Below are 21,114 nucleotides of genomic sequence, written 5' to 3' on the forward strand. Positions count from 1 at the left end.
AAAAAAAAAAAAAAAAACAAGCTTTCTGTGTTATAAACACTCTAAAGCCTAGAAAGACAAAGAGAAATAAATATGGTCCTTGCCTTATGGAATACACTGTCCACTGGAGAAGTAGTATCATTATAGATGCTGTAAGGCAGGATTATCACTGAATTGTATATGTTCTTTTTCTTTGAACACAGTGCAAGTGACTAAAATTCTGCCCAGGAACTAGGGTTACGTGAGCACAGGGTAGGAAGTGTCTTGGAGTTGGGTCTTTAACACAGTGAACTAGAGAGAAAATGAATGGACAGTAACAAACATTCCAGGCTATGGAAACGGTCAATTTCACCTTAAATATCAATACTTTTTCTTCTGATGTCTCTAGTATAAGAATGACTCCTGCTTCAGGTTGTTCAAAAGCTTCTGGTAAAAGTCTTAATGCCCACAGGCTTTTTCAGTCTTATACTACAGCCCTACTGTAAAGAAGTGGATTTGCAGCCTGGTGTGATAGTCCATACCTACAATCCCAGCACTCAAGAAGCTGAGGCATGAGGATCTGGATTTCAGGGCTAGTACAGACTACATGAGTTCAAAGGCTGGACTGGACTACATATATATAGGAAAACCCTATTTTTTTTTTTTTTAATTTTTTTGGCGGAACAGGGGATTGAACTCAGGCCCTTGAGCTTGCCAGGCAAGCGCTTATTCTACTGTGCTATCTCCCCAACCCCTACAAAACCCTATGTTAAAAAAAAAGGAAAAAAGGAAGGAAGGAAAGAAAAAGAAGCCTTAGTAAACTACTGAACTGAATAACCAATAAAATACAAAAAAAACCTAAATGCTGTCACCAAAAACAATAATAAACCATAAAAGCAGAGGGTGCAACTAGGCATGGTGGCTCACACCTATGACCCTAGAATTCTGGAGGCTGGGGCAGGATTGCTGTGAGTTTAAGGCCAGCCTGGGTTATGTAGCAACTTGAAGGTCAGCCTGAACTACAAAATGAGACCCTGTCTTAAATTTAAAAAAATTAAAAAAAAAAAAAGCATAGAGAGAAAAGCTTAACAAAATAAAGATAATTTTAAATAACTGCATACATAAGAAAAAATGTGAAAAGTATGTAGTCTATTTTTTAAAGACAATAATTTTTTTTAAAAGACAGTAAATTTCAAAACAAGATGATAGGAATTCAACAATGGCTGCTGCTATCTCACATATTGTTATCTTCAAAGTAGTTGTTTTGTAAGGATGCAAAATTGGACAAAATAAAAAATAAACATTAACTGTTGCTTTCAATAAACCAATAGAAATTAGTAGTACAATTACTTTAGCTATCGTGTGTGTGTGTGTGTGTGTGTGTGTGTGTACTCCCTCTTCATTTCTTTCTTTTCTCTCATCCTAGTTGTTCTTTCCTTTTCAGCAATCTCTTCTTTCCCTTTCACAATATCTACTGTACCTTTCAGGTTTTATTTACTTTTCCAAGTTTTTATGCTAGGGAGAAAATATAATGTTCACACATGTGGGTCTGACTTATTTCAGCTATGTGTGTGGTCTCTAGTTGCATCCATTTACCTAAAAAATTCTTGAATTTATCTTTCTTTATAACTAAGTAATATTCCAGTGTATAAAAATATCACATTTTTTTTATCCATTCCTCAGTTGATGGGCATTTGGGTTGCTTCCAAGATTTAGGTATGCTATAAACATGGGTGCACATATGTCACTATAGAATGATGTTTTGAATTCTTCTGGGAAAATATCCAGAAGATATTTCTAGGTTGAATGGGACCACCAATCCTAGTTTTCTAGAGAACCTCAACACTGATTTCCACCATAGCTATAACAGTCTACACTCCCACCAACAATGGAGAAGGGTTCCTTTTTCCCTACAGGCTTGCTAGAATTTATTATTGAATGATTTTTTTGATGATAGCCACTCTTCCTGGAGACGGAATCTCAATGTTGTTTCAATTTCCATTTCTTAGATGGCCAATGATGTTGAACACTTTTTCATATGTTTATTTGCCATTTGCATTTCTTCATCTGAGAAGTGTGTATTAATCTCAGATGCCCCTTTTTGGATTGGGTCTTTGAATTTTGGAGGCCTGATTTTTTTTTTTCTTTGTGTGTTCTAGATAGAAGTGCTTTGTTGGAGGGACAGTTGGCTAAAATTTTTTCCCACTTCGTGCGTTTTCTTTTTATTCTGCTGGTAACATCATTTTTGTGCAAAAACTTTAAAAAATATTATTAAACAGCTATATCTTGACTACTGAATCGAATAATTTGGTAAAGTAAAGGAATTATTTATTCATTCGCTAACACCTAAAGGTCAAAACAAGCTGTTATTTCTGAAACATAATAGCCTCTTCCTTCCCCTAGGTTTTTTTTTTTTTTTTTTCTTTAAAGTCTACTTTTACTCTGTGGTTGGCTGGTAATACTTCAAAAAATGAGTTAAACTTAATAGAAAAGGCTATAGCCATTTTATTCAGGAAAAGTTTTAAATTTGCTTTCTAATATGGATTTGGATAAATAGTAATCCAAAAACCTGGCTTAATCCAAGTCTCTTGACCCAAGTTACCTTTATAGTTGAGGAAACTGAGGTTTGTCCTGTCAGATTAGTTGGCAATGATCTAAAGTTCCACCCAGCTCTAAAAGTCTACTCTCTTCAACTCCAAGGAGTTGGCTTCTTTGACAGCCTGAAAATTTTAAAATCTGCTTTGCTTCACACTGCATGGAAGACTCACTCCAATTTTAGGGGGCTTGGGAAGCCAGATAAATGGCCAAATTAGCAAAAAAAAAAAGAAAGAAAGAAAGAAAGAAAGAAAGAAAGAAAGAAAGAAAGAAAAAAAAAAAAAAAAAAAAAGAAAAGAAAGAAAAAAATGGCAGGAAACTTGCTAAATTAGCCTATCTACAATGTCTGTCCCAAGATCAGCAAGAACTTTATGTGGATGCAGTAGTTTTGTCTTCAGTGTGAAAAGAGGAAACAAAAAAGTAAAAGAAAGAAAATACAGCAAGAGCCTAGAAAAAGAAAAAATAATAATGAATGTCTCTCTCACTGCTCTAGCAAAACCACCAGTAGGCCTTCCTAAGAAAGTAGTGGGCCTGCCGAAAATTGTTCTAGAGGTCACAGAACCAATTATCAGTGTCCCAATTCTACTCTCTGGACCTTTCATCTGAAAAAGAGGATGTCACCACCTGCTCAGTAAAGTTGTTATCGGGATTGGGAATAATAAAGGACCTGACCTTGGAAACCATCACATAAATGGTAAACAGGCTCAACTGAAAAACTTATTTGAATCTTTTTACACTTTTCAGTTCATACCATGTAATTCTTTCTAGATACATACTAGAAATACAAGTAAACATAAAATGCTATGACTACTCAAAGAATTCACAGCCTGTATTCTCAGCTGGATACAGTAGCAGATGTCTATAATCCCAACTAGGCTGAGGCTAGAGGATCACAAAATTGAGGTCAACCTGGGCAATCTGTGCAAACCCACTCTCAAAAAATAAAAAGAGCCAGGCATGGTAGTGCGTACCTGTAATGCCAACGTTGTGGAAAGCTGAGGCAGGAGAATAAAAGTTCAAGTCCAGCCTGGCAATGAGCCACCTCCCTGTCTCAAAATTAAAAAGTGGGCAGGGCATGGAGGCGCACACCTGCATGTAATCCCAGGAAGGCTGAGGGATGGTTGCAAATTCCAGACCAGCCTGGGCTACAAAGGGAGCTCAAGGACAGCCAAAACTGCACAACAAAACCCTGTCTGAAAAAGACACACACACACACACACAATACACACCCGCACGCATGTGCACGCAGTGGATGCCCCAGGTTCATTTTCCCATATGACAATAAATAAGTGAACAGGAGTGCGATGGAGCACAACGGTGGGGAGCTTGCCTACCACGACTGAGGGCCAAGGTTCCACTGGCACTGGAGAGAACACAGAAATTCAGTTTCTCCAAATCTAGTGATTGTGCGGGTGTGTGTTAACGGTACTGAACCCAGAGCTTTTCCATGAACTACAGCCCCCTCCCAATTCTTTTATTACCTGGCAAGGTCTCTCAGGCTAATCGTGATTTAGAGGCTAAGCTAAAACTTGGATCTTGAGTGACTGAGGAAAAGGACTAGCTAAAGTGGAAGACATCCCCTACTGAACTATCGGCTACTCAAGAGAAGCACATAATCTTCCAGAAAAAAAAAAAAAAACAAAAAAAACCCTCTGGACATAGGCCTCTCCTACCTGAGAACTAAAAGCAGGTCTGCGATATAATCTATACAGCACAAACTAGTCACAAAAACAAAATTTAAAAAAATAATATTTTCTCTAAGCATGGTGGCACACACCTGTAATCCCAGCACTCTGGGAAAGGAAGACTGGAGAACCACCAGTTCGAGCCCAGCCCCAAGGCAATTTAGTGACTTAGACTTTGTCTCAAAATAAAAAGGGTGTGATGAGACCCTATAGATCCTGTACTAAATACATAAAAATAAATAAATAAAAAGGGGTAGGGATGTGATGTGGTGCGAAGATCCTGGATTCAACTGCCAGTACCACCAAAAAAAATTTTTAACAACACCGTTTAGTTGTGATATTAAAATTAAAGACAAGTGCTTCAGACCAGCGCCTACGAAGTAACCATCTCGAAGTCACACTTTAATAAGGGAGCTGGACCACATGAATGTCAACAGGGACTGTCCCGCAAAAGCTTCCATTGAACTGGAGGGAATTCGAACCCAGAACTTCCCGCCAAGGATCCCGAGAAGCCGCATCGCGCGCCAGGCCAGGCCCCGACCCGACCCGACCCGACCCGACCCGACCCGACCCGACCCGACCCGACGGCGGGCTAGGCACGCGCTCGCGGACGCGGTCGCCGGCCTCTCCTCTCTCCCAGTCTCCACAGGGGTCAGGCGCGGTGGAGGCCGCGGCCGCCGGGTCAGAAAACACTGACAGCTCGCTCCAAGTCCCCACCCCGCAGAGACCCGGCCGCGCCCCCTCCGCTCCCGCCCGGCCCAGGGCGCCCCAGCCCGCGCCGCGAGCCTCACCCGGTCGGAGCTCGAGGCCGCCGTCGCGGCGGCTGCACCACAGCGCGCGCTCGCCCTGCTGCAGGATGTAGTGGTCCTTGGCTTGGAAGAGCTCCATGCCGGCCCCGCGATCCGAGGGAGGCGGCTGCCTCCGGGCCCCGGAGCCTGCAGGCCCTCGGGGCGTCTTCTCAGTCGCAGCCGCCGGAGCCTGCGCCTCCGGGAGTGGCCTGGGACCGACCGCTCCGGGCAGTAGCCGCGGAACACCGCGGGCCCCACCCGCCCGAGTATAACGCGCCCGGGCGGCGGCTGCCTCGGCGGGTGAGGCCTCACCCCCGGCTCCGCCCCTTCCCGTCCCCGCCCCCTTCGGGCTCCGCCCCCGGCTATGGCCCCGCCCCTCACCGGCTCCTCCCCGATCGGCTCCTGGCCCCGCCCTTGGCCCCGCCCCCGGATCCGCCCAATCTCTACCAGCCTTTCTCCTTCCCGCTCCCCGAGTGCCCTTTCGCGTCGCCTTCGCATCGAGCTCCTCCCCCCGGCTGTTCTGGATCCTTCTCCTTCCGCCAGTCCACCCCGCTTCTCCTGACTTGCCTAGGCCCCAACGCCCGCTGGCCAGGGCTGCCTCCCCCCCTCCCCCGGGGCGACCCCGGGCACCGGTGTGGCTGTCAGGCTGGAGTAGCTGGCTGCCTTCCTCCGCAGAGTCTGGGACAGACACCCACGCACGGTGCTCCCTGCCCACGTCGGTGGGTTATTCACGTCCTCTCCTCAAAGTCTGGCTGCGCTCCTGAATCTAGCCAGACACCCACTCCTTTCCCGGGTACATTCCCCAAGATCCTGAGCTCACTCACACAGTGCCTGCGCCGAGCCCTGTGACAGCAGAAGTGGGGCCCACGGGACTAGCTGCGGGCCCCCAGGTCCAGTCCGGCTCTCCGTGGGGCGCTGGTAGCTTCTGTTTGGGCATTTCCTATTTACATTGACAACAACAGTCATTAGCTCCATGCACCTCAACAAAGAGGCGCCTGTAACAATCGAAAAAAACACAAATGTTAGCAGCACGGGGCTAAATAGTAAGAAGGTACAGACGCCGCTATGCCCCAAGTTAGGCAGGATTGGTGTGAGAAGACTTGACACAGAAAATGAAATGGAGGGGATGTTGTTTGACGAGAGTGTAATATGGCCGGGGGTAGGGATGGGGGGGTCCTGAACAGAATGTACTTAGGGAGTAAGATGTCCAGTGCCAAATCCAGCTGCGAGTCTGTCCAGCTGTGGAATCTCAGGAACGTCTTGGTCTCAGCTGGTGGCTGAATTGTAATTACACACCAGGTCCTCTAAATCAATGTCTTTCTACCATCTCCTGCCTTGTAAAGAAATTTAAAAAACACAAAGTATCAGAGATAAGAAAGGGAAAGTAATACTTTTAAGGTACACAAATATAAAGGAAAGCCCCCCCCCAAAAAAAAAGGAGAGGGCCCAAAAGCAGGAATTGCACGTTACTTATTATTCCGGCCCATGCTGATTTCACTGTTGATTTTCCATAGCACAAAATGGACCACGACAACGAGGTCTTGAATACTTTGTCAGTAAGCACTGTACCTGGTAGCCTGCCCAGATGCCTCAAGGTGAGAGTCAAGGGATTACCAGCTAGCAGGTTCTTACTTCTATAATAATGGAAACTCAGGCAATCGGGGTGAATTTACAGCAAAAGCTTTAATTGGAAAGTGAGAGAACACGAAGGGGGGTTTGGGGGAGGGAATGGCTCTGGCAAAGATAAAGCCATATGCCAGACAGAAGAGAGTGAGAAGGGGCACAGGTCTAAAGAGGTGGATCAGGGAGGCTCATTCACAAAAGGTGCCAGTTGTATGGAGTACTGTGGTGGGTACAGGTCTGGTTAATTATTTATCTCAAGTCCTGGTTTTGTAAATCCTGAGCTGATCATTCTGGCTTGAGAAACATGGCTTCAGTTTCCATAAGTTGTTTCTCGTTGGAGCAAACAGTTTTGGGAGGCTGTACTGGAATCTAAGGCAATCCAAAGTCTAGGGGAAAGAAGACTTTTAGGCAGCGCTGAATGTCCATGTAAATCTCTTACCTTAATGTCCTCAGTCTCCAAGGGTGATGAGATAGCTCTGACATATGTAGGCTAATAAGCTTTGTTTTGTCAACTTTTTCTAAATGATTATCACATAGATCCAAAGCTTTAAGATAATAAAAGATACAAAATGAGGATTAAAGCTTTGGCAGTTTTTTTGGTTTTTATTTTTTACTTTTTTAGTTACCTATTGGTCATCTGTAGGGCCAAGTAAAGAGTAACTCATCTTAGCAAAACTGAGGTTAAGTCCCTGATCCCCTCAGAAGAAAACACAAAACCTACTATTCTTAATGAGTAACAGGGTAAGAGCCAAGGAATGTGTCCTCTGTCCCTATAGTGGGCTCTAACTATGTCAAAGAGAATTGTGATTACTATAGCAACTTTCAAGGCTGACCTAGGTTATGTAAGCTAGTTCAAAGTCAGCCTGGGCTCCCTAGTGAGACTGTTTCAACCCCACCCACACCCCACACCCACATACAAATCATCAGTTTCTGACTTATTGTTGATTTCAGCCATATGTTGATTTTTCTTAGTAAAACTGAGTAATGAGAAAGTCCTACGAGAACCGTATGTCCTGCAAATTATTTCGTTACTTTTTAATGAATCACTTTGCCAGATATAAAGCAATGCTGCTTAAATACTGATTAGCTGTAAGAACTTTTCCTAATGTATTAAATCAGTAACTCAACTCTGGCTACCTGTTAAAATCACCTGAGGAATTTTTCAAACATAAAAATGTTTGGACAATGCTTTCCAACACACGCCTGTAATTCCAGCTACCAGGAAGACTGAGGCAGGAGGATTGCAAATTCCAAATCAGCCTGGCAATTGAGATTCTGTCTCAAAATTTAAAAGGGCTGGGATGTAACTCAGTGCTAGAACCCTTGCTTACGAAGGAGGCCCAAGCTTCCATCTCCAGTACTATAAAACAAACAAAAAATAATGCTTGCACTTCAGACCAATTAAACAGTATTTCATGTGGGCAAGACCCTAGCATTGTTTTTTGGTTTTGTTGTTGTTGAGTTTTTTGTTTGTTTGTTTTTCCTGAGAAAAATCTGCTAGGCAGCAGCTGGGGGTGAGGAGGGATGGCAGTCAGTCATTAACTTATATGAAGCTGGTTACCAAAAATCCAGGGTTGAAGTAGAGTCCTTAGGAAAGAGAAATGTGGTCGGAAGATGCTCCCATAATCTGTCTGACCCAAATATATACACAGCTGTCACTCACATTTCAAATGCAAGCTCAGTTTTGAAGTATGTAAAGCCCGAGCCTGACTGAGCAGAGTGAATGAAGAGAGAAAATGTTTTGTTCCAAGCATGGTCACATAGCCATGCTCCTACCACAGTGGCCCAGCCCAGCTCCTGCTTTGGGCTTTTTGAGCCATGTTTCCTTCAGCGTCTCTACTTCCTGGCTGGCCTCCCCAACCTTGGTTGCTAGCTACTTGCCAGCTTCCATCACACTCTTGTAGCTTCTATGACAACGTCTCCCAGTCCCATGGGATTATAGAGGAAAATTTATGTGATGCTGTTCTATTTTTTAAACATTGATCACCATTATACCATTTATCTTCTTTTATATGCATGCTGTGTCTATACTAACATAACTATGTTCCCTAAGGTATTAGGACCCATCCAGTTCTATGTGATCTTGGTCAAGTCACTTAGTCTCTTTTAGTCCCAGTTTTCTTATTAAAAGAGATGATGGGCCAGGGAGTATAACTCTGTGGCAGAGCACTTACAGGGCCTGCTGGAGGATGTAGGTTCAATTACTAGCACACCAAGAAAGGGCAGGGGTGGGGATGAGGACAGGGGCAAGGATCACTAGGGATCTTCCCATTACTGATATCAATCAATGTGCCCACAGTAAATGTGTCCACTCTTGTGATCTGGAGCTATGCAAGGTGAACAATATAGTACAGGACACGTTTTATAATAGTATTTTATAATGAATCACCCAAGAATCATGAACTACAAGTGAAGAAAATCTATCCACACACTAAATACTAAAGAATCCAGCTGAGGGCCTAGAGATCACAACAGTACCTCCTACCAGCCCAGCTGGAGGTCTAGAGCCCACAACAAAGTCTCATGCAGGCCCATTTCATGAATATGTGCTGGAAAGGCCCAAGGATCAGTGGTGGAAGCTAGGAAGTCTATGCCAATGGGATGAAGGATCTGTGCTAGCAAGCTGAGGGATCTGAACTGGAGCTAGGAAGCAATGCTCAAGGTAAGCACCAGAGCTCCCCCGAAAGTACTACAGCCGTCCTCAGTAACAGTGAGGTGCTAAGCTCCTCCAGTGATGAGGAACTCCCAAGTTCTCATCAGGAAAGCCAATGTGACAAGTGTCATGAGGCTGAGCAGTTCACCCTCTTCCCCTCCAGAGCCAGGATTCCGTGCTCAAGATGAGGACTCAAGCTTTTCCAAAGTTCATCGGGAAAGTCAGCATGACAAGGTCCTTGAGCAGAACAACTCAAGAGAACTAGCAGCTTCCATCAGCTTCTGCAAACAGCATTCCAGCAGCTTCTCCTGTTCTGCCTTTATGCTGCTGGCAACAATCCTCAGGTGGGCCATCCACACTCAGCACCATGCTAATTTAATTCAGTTGGGTGTAATAAGCTGATCACCTGTTAGAAATCCACTACACCCACATAGTTAATGCTATATAAATGATCACTATCCCAATTGTTTTGCTTTTATTTTTGAAGTGCTAGGGGTTGAACCCAGTGTTTCATGCATGCCAGACAGTACTACTACTGAGCTACACCTCTTTTTTAAAATTTTTTTTCCATAATTTTATTGAGAAACAAATAGCAATGAGACAATTTCAAACCAAATTGGTAGGAAAGTTTCAATAATTAACACATTGCATACTCTCTTCCTAGTGGTTAACTGCTGTACAAGATACGGACATGATATTCTATTTACAAATACCATTAAAACAAATCCCTCTATTCATTAAGAGAATGTAACTATATATCTAGCCTAACCACTGTGAATACACAGATACAAAATGGACATTCATCTGTATCCCCTTTTTTTGTTAAGTTCTGTTATTTGAATATTATAGGTGTGTCAACTCAGCAAAATATTCCAAAAAAGTCCAGTAGTCCATAATAGTATTGGGTCTTCTGCTTGACTGGCAATGTCAGAAATTGTTGACCTGAGTCCCCTACAGCTCAACATAACAGCATGGCTTTACTTCTTATACTTCATTTTTATGCTTTTCTGCTGGATGGTTAAGACCAAGGTAAAGCAGGACCTATGCAACAAGAGTTGTAGCTTTTGGGTCTGATAAGGTCAGTGAAATCCCCTCAGGATTTATCCTGAGATCCTGTACCTCAGATTGTAGAACCTTTGTCAGTGTCAGCCATGTGGATGAGTCATGGCCATTGCTTGGCCAATGTTGAGCTACACCTCTTGAACATCAGGTTTATTATTTGTTTCTGCATTTCTGGGGTGTTTTGATTTGTCTGGTGTCCTCTGAAGAAATAGAACATTTAATCCCATCTCCTGTCTTCGGGCTAATTTGTCCACAGTCTTGTGTGTTGTGTGTTTGTGTCTATGAAGAGTTTTTCTTTTCAGTCCTGGAGATTGAGTTTAGGGAGCACTGAGCTACATCTTCAGGCATTTTATTTATTCATTCATTCAGACAGACAGATAGAGTTTTACTAAATTGCCCAGATTACTGGCATACTTGTGATCCTTCTACCTCAGTTTCCCAAATAGCTAGAATTAAAGATATGCAAAACTACATCCAGTAAGAACCTTCTTCAGTCTTTTTTTTTTTTTTCCAACAGGGTGTCACTATGTACACAAGGCTGGCCCACTCACTACTGTATTTAGCCCAGGCTGGCCTCAAAAACGTGATCTGCTTATCTCAGCCTCCTGACTGCAAGGATTATAGACTTGTACTATCACCTTCTGTCTCTTCAGTCTTGTCTGTACCTCAGAATTCTTTCAAAGGAGAGAAGGATAGATGGATGGATGGATGGATGGATGGATGGATGGATTGAGAGATTCTTGCTATATAGTACAGGCTGTAGTACTTTCTAGGTAGCCCAGGTTGTCCCCTTACAGTTCTTCCCAGTCAGGTGCTAGGATTACACACAGGCATTACCAAAGTTGAATTAGTTTTGTTTTTGTAGCCCAGACTGGCCTCAAACTTGCAGCAATCCTCCTGCCTCAACCTCCTAATTGCTAGGAATACAGGTGTGTACCACCACACCTGGCTATCCCAACCTTTCCCTATTTTTAAAGTTTGAAACAAGGTTTCTCTAGGTCTCCAAATTGCCCAATCTGGGCCTTTTGTTGTTTTTTTTGTTTTGTTTTGTTTTGTTTTGTTTTGTTTTGTTTTGAGACAGAGTCTCATTATGTAGTTCAGGCTGGACTTGAACTCACTATTAGCCTAGGTTAGCTTCAAACTTGTGTCAATCCTTCTACCTCAGCTTCCTGGGTGCTGGGATTACAGGTGTCCACTGCCATGCCTGGCTGATTTTCTTTAAAATATATATGTATATTTTTCCCATTTAACAAGAGGCTGCTTATTTATTTATTTTATTTGCTTCCCCCTCCCTTGGTGGTACTGGGGATTAAACCCAGGGCCACTGAGATACATTCCCATCTCTTTTGTCTTAGTTACTTTTTCTTTGCTGGGACAAAATAGTCAATACCCACCAGTTAAGGGATGAAGGGTTTGTTTTGGCTAACCATCTGTAGAGGTTTCAGGCCATAGTCAGAGGGCTCCAAGTAGAGCAGCATGGCATGAAGCAAAGACTTATCTCCCTTTATTTTATTTATTTATTTATTTATTTATTTATTTATTGTATTTTAGAGAAGTCTACAGGGTGTTCAGGGTCTCACTACTAGATCGGACTCGAAGTGATCCACCTGTTTACAGCCTCCCAAGAGCGGGATGACAGGCACACACCACCACACCCAGCCTTTATCTCCCTTTAAATGTGAGAATATTAGGAAGCCAGCCCTTTGACAATTGGTCAGTCCATCAATGGGATAGCCTTTATGAAAGAGCCATTCCCAAGATCCCTTATTCCTTCTGCCATGTTAGAACACAGCAGGAAAATGGCTGCCCACCCATAAACCAGAAAACAGGTCTTTGTCAGACACCAAACTGCCAACACTTGAATCTTAAACTTCAAAACTGTGAGGAATGAATTTCTGTTGTTTACAAACCACCTAGTCTATGGTATTTTATTGTTAGCCCAAACAGACTAAGATACAAGCCAAATTTTACATTTGACCAATGATCAGCCAGCTTCTCAATGGATTTGTTTGCCTCTTCACATCACTCCCATAAGGACAGTTGGACACAGTAATTACCATTTTGCACCCCTTGGACATGTATAAAATCATTCAATTGAGAAGTACTGTAGAATCAGATGTGGTGGCATATACCCATAATCCTAGCATTCTGGAGAACTGAAGCAAGAGCAGGACAAATTGGAGACCAGCCTGTGCAGCTTAGTGAGATCCTGTCTCGGAATAAAACTTTAAAAGGAGCCCAAGATGAAGCTTAGTGGGAAGGTCCTAGATTCAATCTCCAGTACCATAAAATGACACAGAGAGAAACTAACAGACTATAGACCAAGAGAGGATATTTCCTTGTGAAGAGACTATTGTGTTGGTCTAAAAGAGAGAGATTGCTTTGTTTAGTGTAGAACATCTTTTCTTCACTTTTATCCCTCAAGGATTGATAAATACTTTCTTTTCAATTGTATGGATTATGGACTGAATTTTTCAAAGACCCTAGTTATTGCTTAAAATAGCTTAGTAATTAGTGTGTGTCTATGTGTTTGTCTGTGTGTGTGTGGAGAGAAAGAGAGACAGAGACAGAGATAGAGACAGAGACAGAGACAGAGAGGGAATGTATTTCCTACAACTAAAATTTCTCTTCTTGCAGGGGAAAGATAATTAGCATTTTACAGTAATTTTTTCATATTTTCTAAAGCCAGAGGTCTCTCACTTTGTTTCTGTTATGCAGTTATTTTTCAATTTTAGAAAAAAGTATTTTTTAAAATTAGATAATCCCAAATAAGTAAATTTTGGGGAAAAAAAAAAACCCACTATAACAAATACACTGTTACATGGAGAAATTCCAAGTTGGAGAATAATGTTTTTGTAATCTCCCATTTCTGTTTTGAGTGGGAGAGATGTTATATTAAACCCACAATTTTTCTGAAATTAAACAAGTAACCTCTAAAGGACAGGAATGGTAAGGAAGAGACAAAAAATGGGAAACCAGAATGTAGGACGGAAGGTAGATGCTTTTGTTTTTCACGTTATAGTCCTATATACTATTTATTCTTTAACTATGTTTTGTTGTTATTATTGTTGCTGCTACTTGTTTTGCAGCAGTCAGACCTGAACCCAAGGGCTTCGTACCATGCCACAACCTGAGCCCCTTTTTCTTTTTTCTTTGTTCTTTAAAGAGGGTCTTCTTGAGTTGTTAAAATGCCCGGACTGGTCTTGAACTTGGGAGCAAGCCACCTCCCAAAACTTCCCAGAGTGCTGGGATTACCGGCATGTGCCACTACTCTGAGTAATTATCTGTGTCATTTTAATGCTTTAAATTGAAAAAACAAGATATATAGTTATGTGTGTTTTCTTATGTGCACATTCCTCCACCCTACACAGAAGAAGATTTTTAGGTGATTAATTACCTAAGTCTCTAAAACCTTTTTTCTTTTGCACACTGGGAGTGCAAAGACGGTGCTCCTTACTCATTCTTCATACTCAGCCTGATGTTTTTGAGCTTTCCTGAGATCTTGAAGGCTGTCAAAGAGAAGAGAGTTAAAGATGGAGCCAGCTTTGTAAGGTTGAACCCTCTTAAAATGGAGTATGAGGAACGCAGCTTTTTCCTACCATTTATTTTCAGCTACAGCAATGGAGTGTTTTGTTCTGCTTCTGCTAATGGCACTTCTTAGGCAGATGACCTGTCAGAGCCTGGCCTGTACTGTCACAAGTCGATGCTAGCTGTCGAGAAATGTGTTCTGTTAGATAATCACGTTAGAGATTCTTTTTTCAAACAGGCTTTTCGCTGCACCAGAGAACAACAGGGCAGGAGAAGTTGTATAGAGGCAATACATCCTTGGGAAGGCTACCCAGTAGCTTTTGAACATGTTGTTTTTCTCCTGCTTAAACAAAATAATAGCATCTGATGGTGTTTCACCAATTTGCAAGAGTGGCAGAGAGTGACAAAGGAATATGGGGTTTTGGCTTTCCATTACTACTCCGTTCTTTTCCCTGGATTTTTCAACAGCCCTTCAGTGAACCTGAAGAGGTGCAGGGCAGGGCATGGGTCGGGGCTGGGGTTGTGCTGGGAGTGTGGGCAGCTCCAGAATGAGCAAAGGCACAGTAGGGCAGGGTACGGTGGGAGTGAAGGGCAGGACAAGGGCAGAATGTGAGCTCCCAAATTTCTTCATTTGTTTTGTTTTTTTTGTTTTTTTTTAATAGTTTTACTGAGAAGCAAATGGCAATGAGACAGTTTCAAGACCAATTAGTAGGGGCTGGGGAGATGCTCAGTGGAATAAACACTTCCCTGGCAAGTGCAAGGGCCTGAGTTTAATCCCTGGTTCCACAAAAAAAAAAAAAAAAACTATTAGTAGTACAGTTTCAATAATTATTACAACGCATATTGTTGTCTTCTTAGTGGTTATTCATAGTACAAAATGCAGACATGATATCCTACCTACAAACACTATTAGAACAAATCTTTCTATTCATTGAATTAAGAGAAAGTAGCCTTGTATTTATCCTAACTATTTTGTCTTCATACATTTTTTTTTTTTTTTTTTTTCGGAACCGGGGATTGAACTCAGGCCCTTGTGTTTGCCAGGGAAGCGCTTATTCTACTGAGCCATCTCCCCGGCCCATCCTAACTATTTTGAATATACTGATACAAAATGATCCTTCATTTGTATCCCCTTTTTTTTGTTTAGTTTTGTCAGAGAAAGGTATTTCACTGTCATTTAAATATTGTAGGTGCGTGAATTCAGCAAAATATTCCAATATAGTCCAGTAGTCCATAACAGTAGTGGGCTTTCTGTAGGTAATGTCAGAAGTTGTCGACTTGAGCCTTTTAAAGCACAGCATATTAATATGGCTTTACTTTTTATACTTCGTTTTTACACTTTTCTGCTGGATGGTTAAGACCAAGATAAAGCAAGACCTATATGACATGAGCTCCCAAATTTCCAAGATGATATTTGCAACTATAAGGGGTAACCAGAGACCAGTTGCAAAAATGTAAAAAATAAACAATGTTCAAAATGTGGCTTTCTAAAACAAACAAACTCTTAGCCAATCTTATAAAAAATAAAAAGACTCAAATCTATGCAACTAGAAGTGAAAAGGGTGAAATCACAGCGAATTCTGCAGAAATCACAAAGGCCATCAATACCCACTTGGAGAATCTGTGCTTTCATAACATGGACAACTAAGAAAAAATACAAATTCTTAGATGCATATACATTACCAAAACTGAATCAAGAAGATAAAAAATTCTAAATAATCCAATATCAGTCAGTAAAATTGAAGATGTAATTTAAAAAACTACAAAGAAGAGACAAAGGCTTGATGGATTCACTGCTGAATTCTACAAGAACTTTAGAAAAGACCTAATGCCACTACCTCTCAAACTCTAGTGAAATTGAAAGAGAAGCAACACACTCACCTTGATTCCTGAAAGTAAGCATTACCCTGATACCCAAACCAGACATAGAAGCATTCAATCAAAAAAGAGAACTACGGGACAATCTCCTTAATGAACATAAATGCAAAAATCCTCAATAAGATATTGGCTAACAGCATGTTGCAAATCAAGATTATACACCATGACCAAAAACAATTCATCTTAGTGGTGCAGGGATGGTTCAACATATACAAATCAATAAATGTAATATATCACATTAACAAAATCACGGACAAAAATCACATCATCATCTCAGACGATGCAGAAAAGGCATTCAACAAAGTCTAACACCCATTTACAATTTTAAAAAACTATACAGAAAATTGGAATAGATGGTCTTTATCTCAAGCCATCTATGACAAACCAATAGCCAGCATCATACTAAGTAGACAAAAACCCAAGTTTTTCACTATAAGATCAGAGAAAAGACAAGGATGCCTACTGTCATCACTCCTATTCAATATAGTTCCAAAAACATTAGCCAGTGAAATTAGACAAGAGAAAGCAATAAAAGGAATAAGGATTGAAAAGGAAGAAGCTAAGTTATCATTATTTGCAGATGACAAGCTACTCTAAATAGAAGACTCAAAACTCTACCAAAAGACTCCTAGATTTTTTTTTTCAGAACCGGGGATTGAACTCAGGCCCTTGCGCTTGTCAGGGAAGCACTTATTCCACTGAGCCATCTCTCCGGCCCCTCCTAGATTTAATAACCAAATTTAGGACTTCTGGGAAGATGGTGGACTGGTAAATAGCATAGAAACAGGCTTTCCAGGAAGTGGGTCCTCAAGACTCAACAAGGATCTGAAGCAAGTATTGATGCCAACAGTGAGAGTAAAGAGAGAAACCTCAGCACAGAAGATGTAGATGACAAGTGGCGCTTTCTCCCTGAGCCCTGACTCACTTCAGGGGAGAGGCAGGTTGAACCTGTAGCTGCACAGTGACTACAGGTCACCCCATAGGCCTCCACAGAGAAACGCAGTAGTAGAACTCATCAGTAGATGTAGTGGACTGCAATGGCTGGTGAATTTTTCTAGATTAGTCATCCCCAAGGAGGGGACAATTGGCAGGTAGCCATCTTGAGGAGGCCAAATAAGCCTGACAGTCAGAGCAGCTGCGGACTGGTTCCATTTAGTAGCTCCCAGTGTCAGGGTGGGGCAAAATCCAGTTCAAGTCAGCAAGAGGTCAAGGAGCAGAGTTCAAACTGACAGGAAACTGAGTTCAAGACAGCAGGAGGCACACAACATGTTTGCAAGCTGAATGAATCAGGCTCCAGGCTCACAGCCAGAAGCCAGCATAAATTTCAGTGGAACCAAAGGAGTAGGATTCCTGGGATAATCCACTACTGGACCACAAATCTATACCTGGCTTGCTGGGATTAATCAACACAGATCTAAACTCAACCCATGTTATCTACTATTATGGATTCTCAACATAGAAACCAGATCTGACTCCAATTTAAAATGTAAATATAAGCCTTTTATTACCAGGCCTGGGACCGCTTGACCATACTCACGCAGGAGTGGACAAAGGGCCAGGAGCTTTAGAAGTTTAGAGGTTTTAAAGATAGAAGCTGCATCCTGCTTGGCAAACATATTTGTGACTTAACATAGAACAGTACCTTTAGGAACAGCGTGACCATTACTCAGCATACATTTTTTCTGGGAGCATTGTTTTCTGGGAACTCTCAGTCTATTGATGATGTATCAATGGTACACCAAGCCTCCTTGTGGTCTTGTAAGGAAGCAAGGTCACAGAAAGTTGGGCAGAGTAATTTTTTATGTTTAGTTTTACATTAACTCATCACATTACTTTTACATTAACCCTTTACATCTACCAGTGATAACAGAACCATGCATTGAAGTGGATTTTTTTCCTCTTTTTTATTTTCTTCTCTTTGTTTTTATTTTTGTTTTATATTTCTTGATTGTTCTTTTTGTATGTACTTAGTACAGGGTCTACAGGGTCTCACTATACAGATCGGACTCCTAGTGCTCCTCCTGTTTTCAGCCTCCTGATCACTGGGAGATTAGGGGCCTGCACCACCACATCCGGTCTCAATCGATGCCTCAGTGTGCCCTGGGGGCACAGCCAGTACAGCTTGTGGTGCTGCGGATCAAACCCCGGTCCCTGTGCTCTGCCTACGCAGATGCTTTAGTCCCCTGAGCTATCTGGCGACCCCAGTTTTTCTTATTTTTATATAAGTGTGAACATTGTTTCTAGTTTGATTTTTTTGCTGTTCTGTTCTTGTTTTCATTTCCTCCTCTCTTTCCCTCCTGTCTTCTTCACCAGTTTCCCAAAGTTTTCATAATCTAGCTTTGTCCCTCAACTCTGTTTCTTCTCTCTTCTTTTACCTCTATGCCTGTATTTTCTTTCCTTATCCACCTTTAAATTTTCTCCCTTGAGGATAAAATCTCCATACTGAAGGCCCATTCACTGTATACAATTTTCTTTTATGTTTTATTATATAACTGCAAATCCAGTTCATACATATTTTTTAGACATGGCAAATTAATATTTACCACAGTTGTCATTTTCTAGACTGTGGTTTTTTGCTTGTTATCCCTGATTGGGTTACATTAGCCAAGGTGACATAATTGTTCTGATCAGCTGTTCTTCATGGTATGACAACACTGAGATTGCCTACGGTCATAACAAGTTCTATATGCCCATGTCAAAGAAGCAGGGCCTAGGCCAAATAGGCGGCAAGATCTCATCCCCAATAAGTTGAGGAAGTAGGATCTTGCAACAGAATCAAAGCCCGAACACCAACTATACCTAGAATACAACTCTGAGAAGTAGTTCTAAGTACTAGCAATAAAGCTACCTACCACAAACAATTTACCAGTGTCAACCTGGGGATTAAACTTAAAAAACAAAAAAAGAAAAGAAAAGAAACAAGAATACACTTAAGCAAGATATAACCCCAGACTTCCAGCCTACCAACAGCAAAACATGGGGTAAAGAGGTGGAACAATTTGAAAGCCACCCACCTGGAGTTTCTGAAGCGGTTATAGCAGAAGTAACAAAGCAGATGAATGAGGCCCTAGAGAAAATCAAATCAGGGGCTGGGGAGATGGCTAGTAGAATAAGCACTTCCCTGGCAAAAGCAAGGGTCTGAGATCAATCTCCGGTTCCACCAAAAAAAGAAAAAAGAAAATCAAATCAGAAATAATTTCTCAGACAACTGCAGAGTACTGAGGGCTAATCAGACTCTCAGATACCTTTAGAGGGGATAATGAGGAAGAAAAACAAAGAGACAAATTTCAGGGTACAAGGGAGATCAGGAGGAATTCACTTCTAGGGGACAGGCTATGCTACCTCTATAGTTGATTCACTTTTATGGGCTAGCAAGAAGCACAAGGGGAAGGATAATGTTCCGTTCTATTCCATAGAGTAACTATAGAAAAAGGATTCGAGGGCCAACGAAATAGCTCAGCAGACTAAGTGCCTGCTTTGGCAAGCACAGGGACTAGAGTTCCATCCCCAGTCCCTCGTGCTGTGCTGGCCCCGTCCCTGAGGCATGCTAAACCAGTGACCAAGTCCAGGCGAGGCGACATATGCCTGTAATCCCAGCACTGAAAACAGGAAGGTCACCACAAGTCCAAGCTGCTTAATGAGACCCTGTACCAAGTACATACGTGAAAAGAAAAAGAATTAAGGTTAATTTGGAACCAGAGTTTCTCTAAACCTAAATGCTTGTATTCTGACAACTATCCTCAACAGGTGCTATCTTGCCTCAAGATTGCCGAGCTATTAGTCATTCACAAATAGCCAGGGGACACTAAGCCCTCCCAATACCTCCCTGCTCCTAAAGCAAGGTCACACCAACCTTGGGACTGAGGGGGCTTAACCCACATAGCCAGACCACCCAAAATCTATCACACAGCCTGGCCCTAAACAAAAGATATTGTGACTATAAAGAAAGATATGGATAGTGCTTATAAAAGAAACGCAGGTAAAAAAAAATAATAATAGAGGAGTTTAGGAAAATGATGGAAACCATGATTGCCCCACATAGGAAAGAAATGGAATCTAAGAAGCAGATTCAAATGGACTCTGTGAAGCAGATTCAAACACGAGATGAAAAATTCCTTTGAAGGCCAGGGGTGTAGCTCAGTGGCACAGTACCTACCTGGCAAGTGCAAGGTCCCGAGTTCAATTCCCAGTATCAAAAAAATAAAAAAGAAAGTTCCTTTGGAAGTAAATGCAACAGGATCGACCAACATGAAAACATAATATCAGATATAGAATAAAGGATTGCAGTTAGTAATCATGAAAAGAAAGATTTCTTGGGGCCGGGGAGATGGCTCAGTAGAGTAAGTGCTTCCCTGGCAAGCACAAGGACCTGAATTCCATCCCTGGTTCGGCCAAAAAAAAAAAAAAAAAAAAAAAAGAAAGAAAGAAAGATTTCTTAAAAATAGCAAAGGACCATGAAAAGTCAATCCAATGGCTGCAATATATGAAAAGCACAATAACATATGATTGACAAGAGTCAATGAAAAAGCAGGAAATAGTGCAAATGATATTAAAAAAAACCAAACCTGTTCACCGAAAACTTTCCAAACAGAAAAAATAATTTGATATATAGATAAATGACACATAGAACTCCAATTAGCCATGATTTTTGCAGTTGCCTTGTTTGTTTTCGGTCTTTTTCGATTTTACCGTATTTTTTTGGTTGAACTGTTTTTTAGGGGAGGTTTATGTTTTGGTTTTGGTGCCAAGGACCGAACCCAGAGCTTCCAGCTTGCTAGGCAAGCATTCTACCGCTGAGCCAAATCCCCAGCCCCAGCCATGATTTTTAAAAATTCCACACAAAGGACATGCTGCTGGGAGTTGTTTGGAGGCTGGTGGTGTGAGGCTGAAGGCCTGCAGGTAAAGTGAACATGTTGCATAAGCAAATGGGTTCTTTTAATCATTTATTTATTTATTTATTTATTTGCTACAGGGTCTTGCCATGCAGCTCAGACTCATAGTGATCCTCCTGTCTCAGCCGTCCCAGTGCTGGGATCACAGACATGTACCACCACACCCAGTTTCAGTGGCTGGCTTGGCACCCAGGCTGGCACAGCATGATAGGGGATCAAACCTTGGTCCCTGCACTGACACTTAGACTGCAGAACTATCTCTCCAGCCTAAACAAATATAATATTCAGACAAATACAATCAACCAGGAAGAGTTTGAATATGTCTGAATCTGAATGGAGGAACCTTGGTGTTCAGCAGAGTCAGGGGTGTGTCCATCATATAATCCATGAACCAGAACCTCATAGCTTCCTGTCCTGACAGCCGCTACCCAAGAAGTCAAACAAATGAAGCT

The 21,114-nt window shown here is 41.9% G+C and overlaps 1 protein-coding gene and 1 pseudogene across 4 annotated transcripts in view; one reads left to right on the plus strand and one right to left on the minus strand.

Annotated features, from left to right (window-relative positions):
- The window catches only part of Inpp5f (inositol polyphosphate-5-phosphatase F), a 147,884-nt gene extending 142,554 nt beyond the window's left edge, over window positions 1–5,330 (minus strand). For all 4 annotated transcript variants that reach the window (XM_023708983.1, XM_023708984.1, XM_004625623.3 and 1 more), the window contains exon 1: window positions 5,030–5,330. In XM_023708983.1, coding sequence (XP_023564751.1) covers window positions 5,030–5,126 — 97 coding nt within the window. In that variant the 5' untranslated portion in view covers window positions 5,127–5,330. The remainder of the gene's footprint in view (window positions 1–5,029) is intronic.
- Window positions 5,331–20,981: 15,651 nt separating this feature from the next.
- Window positions 20,982–21,110, plus strand: LOC111814988 (annotated as a pseudogene).
- Window positions 21,111–21,114: the final 4 nt, after the last annotated feature.

This window comes from Octodon degus, unplaced genomic scaffold (assembly GCF_000260255.1).
Source record: "Octodon degus isolate 3935 unplaced genomic scaffold, OctDeg1.0 scaffold00010, whole genome shotgun sequence".
NCBI lineage: Eukaryota > Metazoa > Chordata > Mammalia > Rodentia > Octodontidae > Octodon > Octodon degus.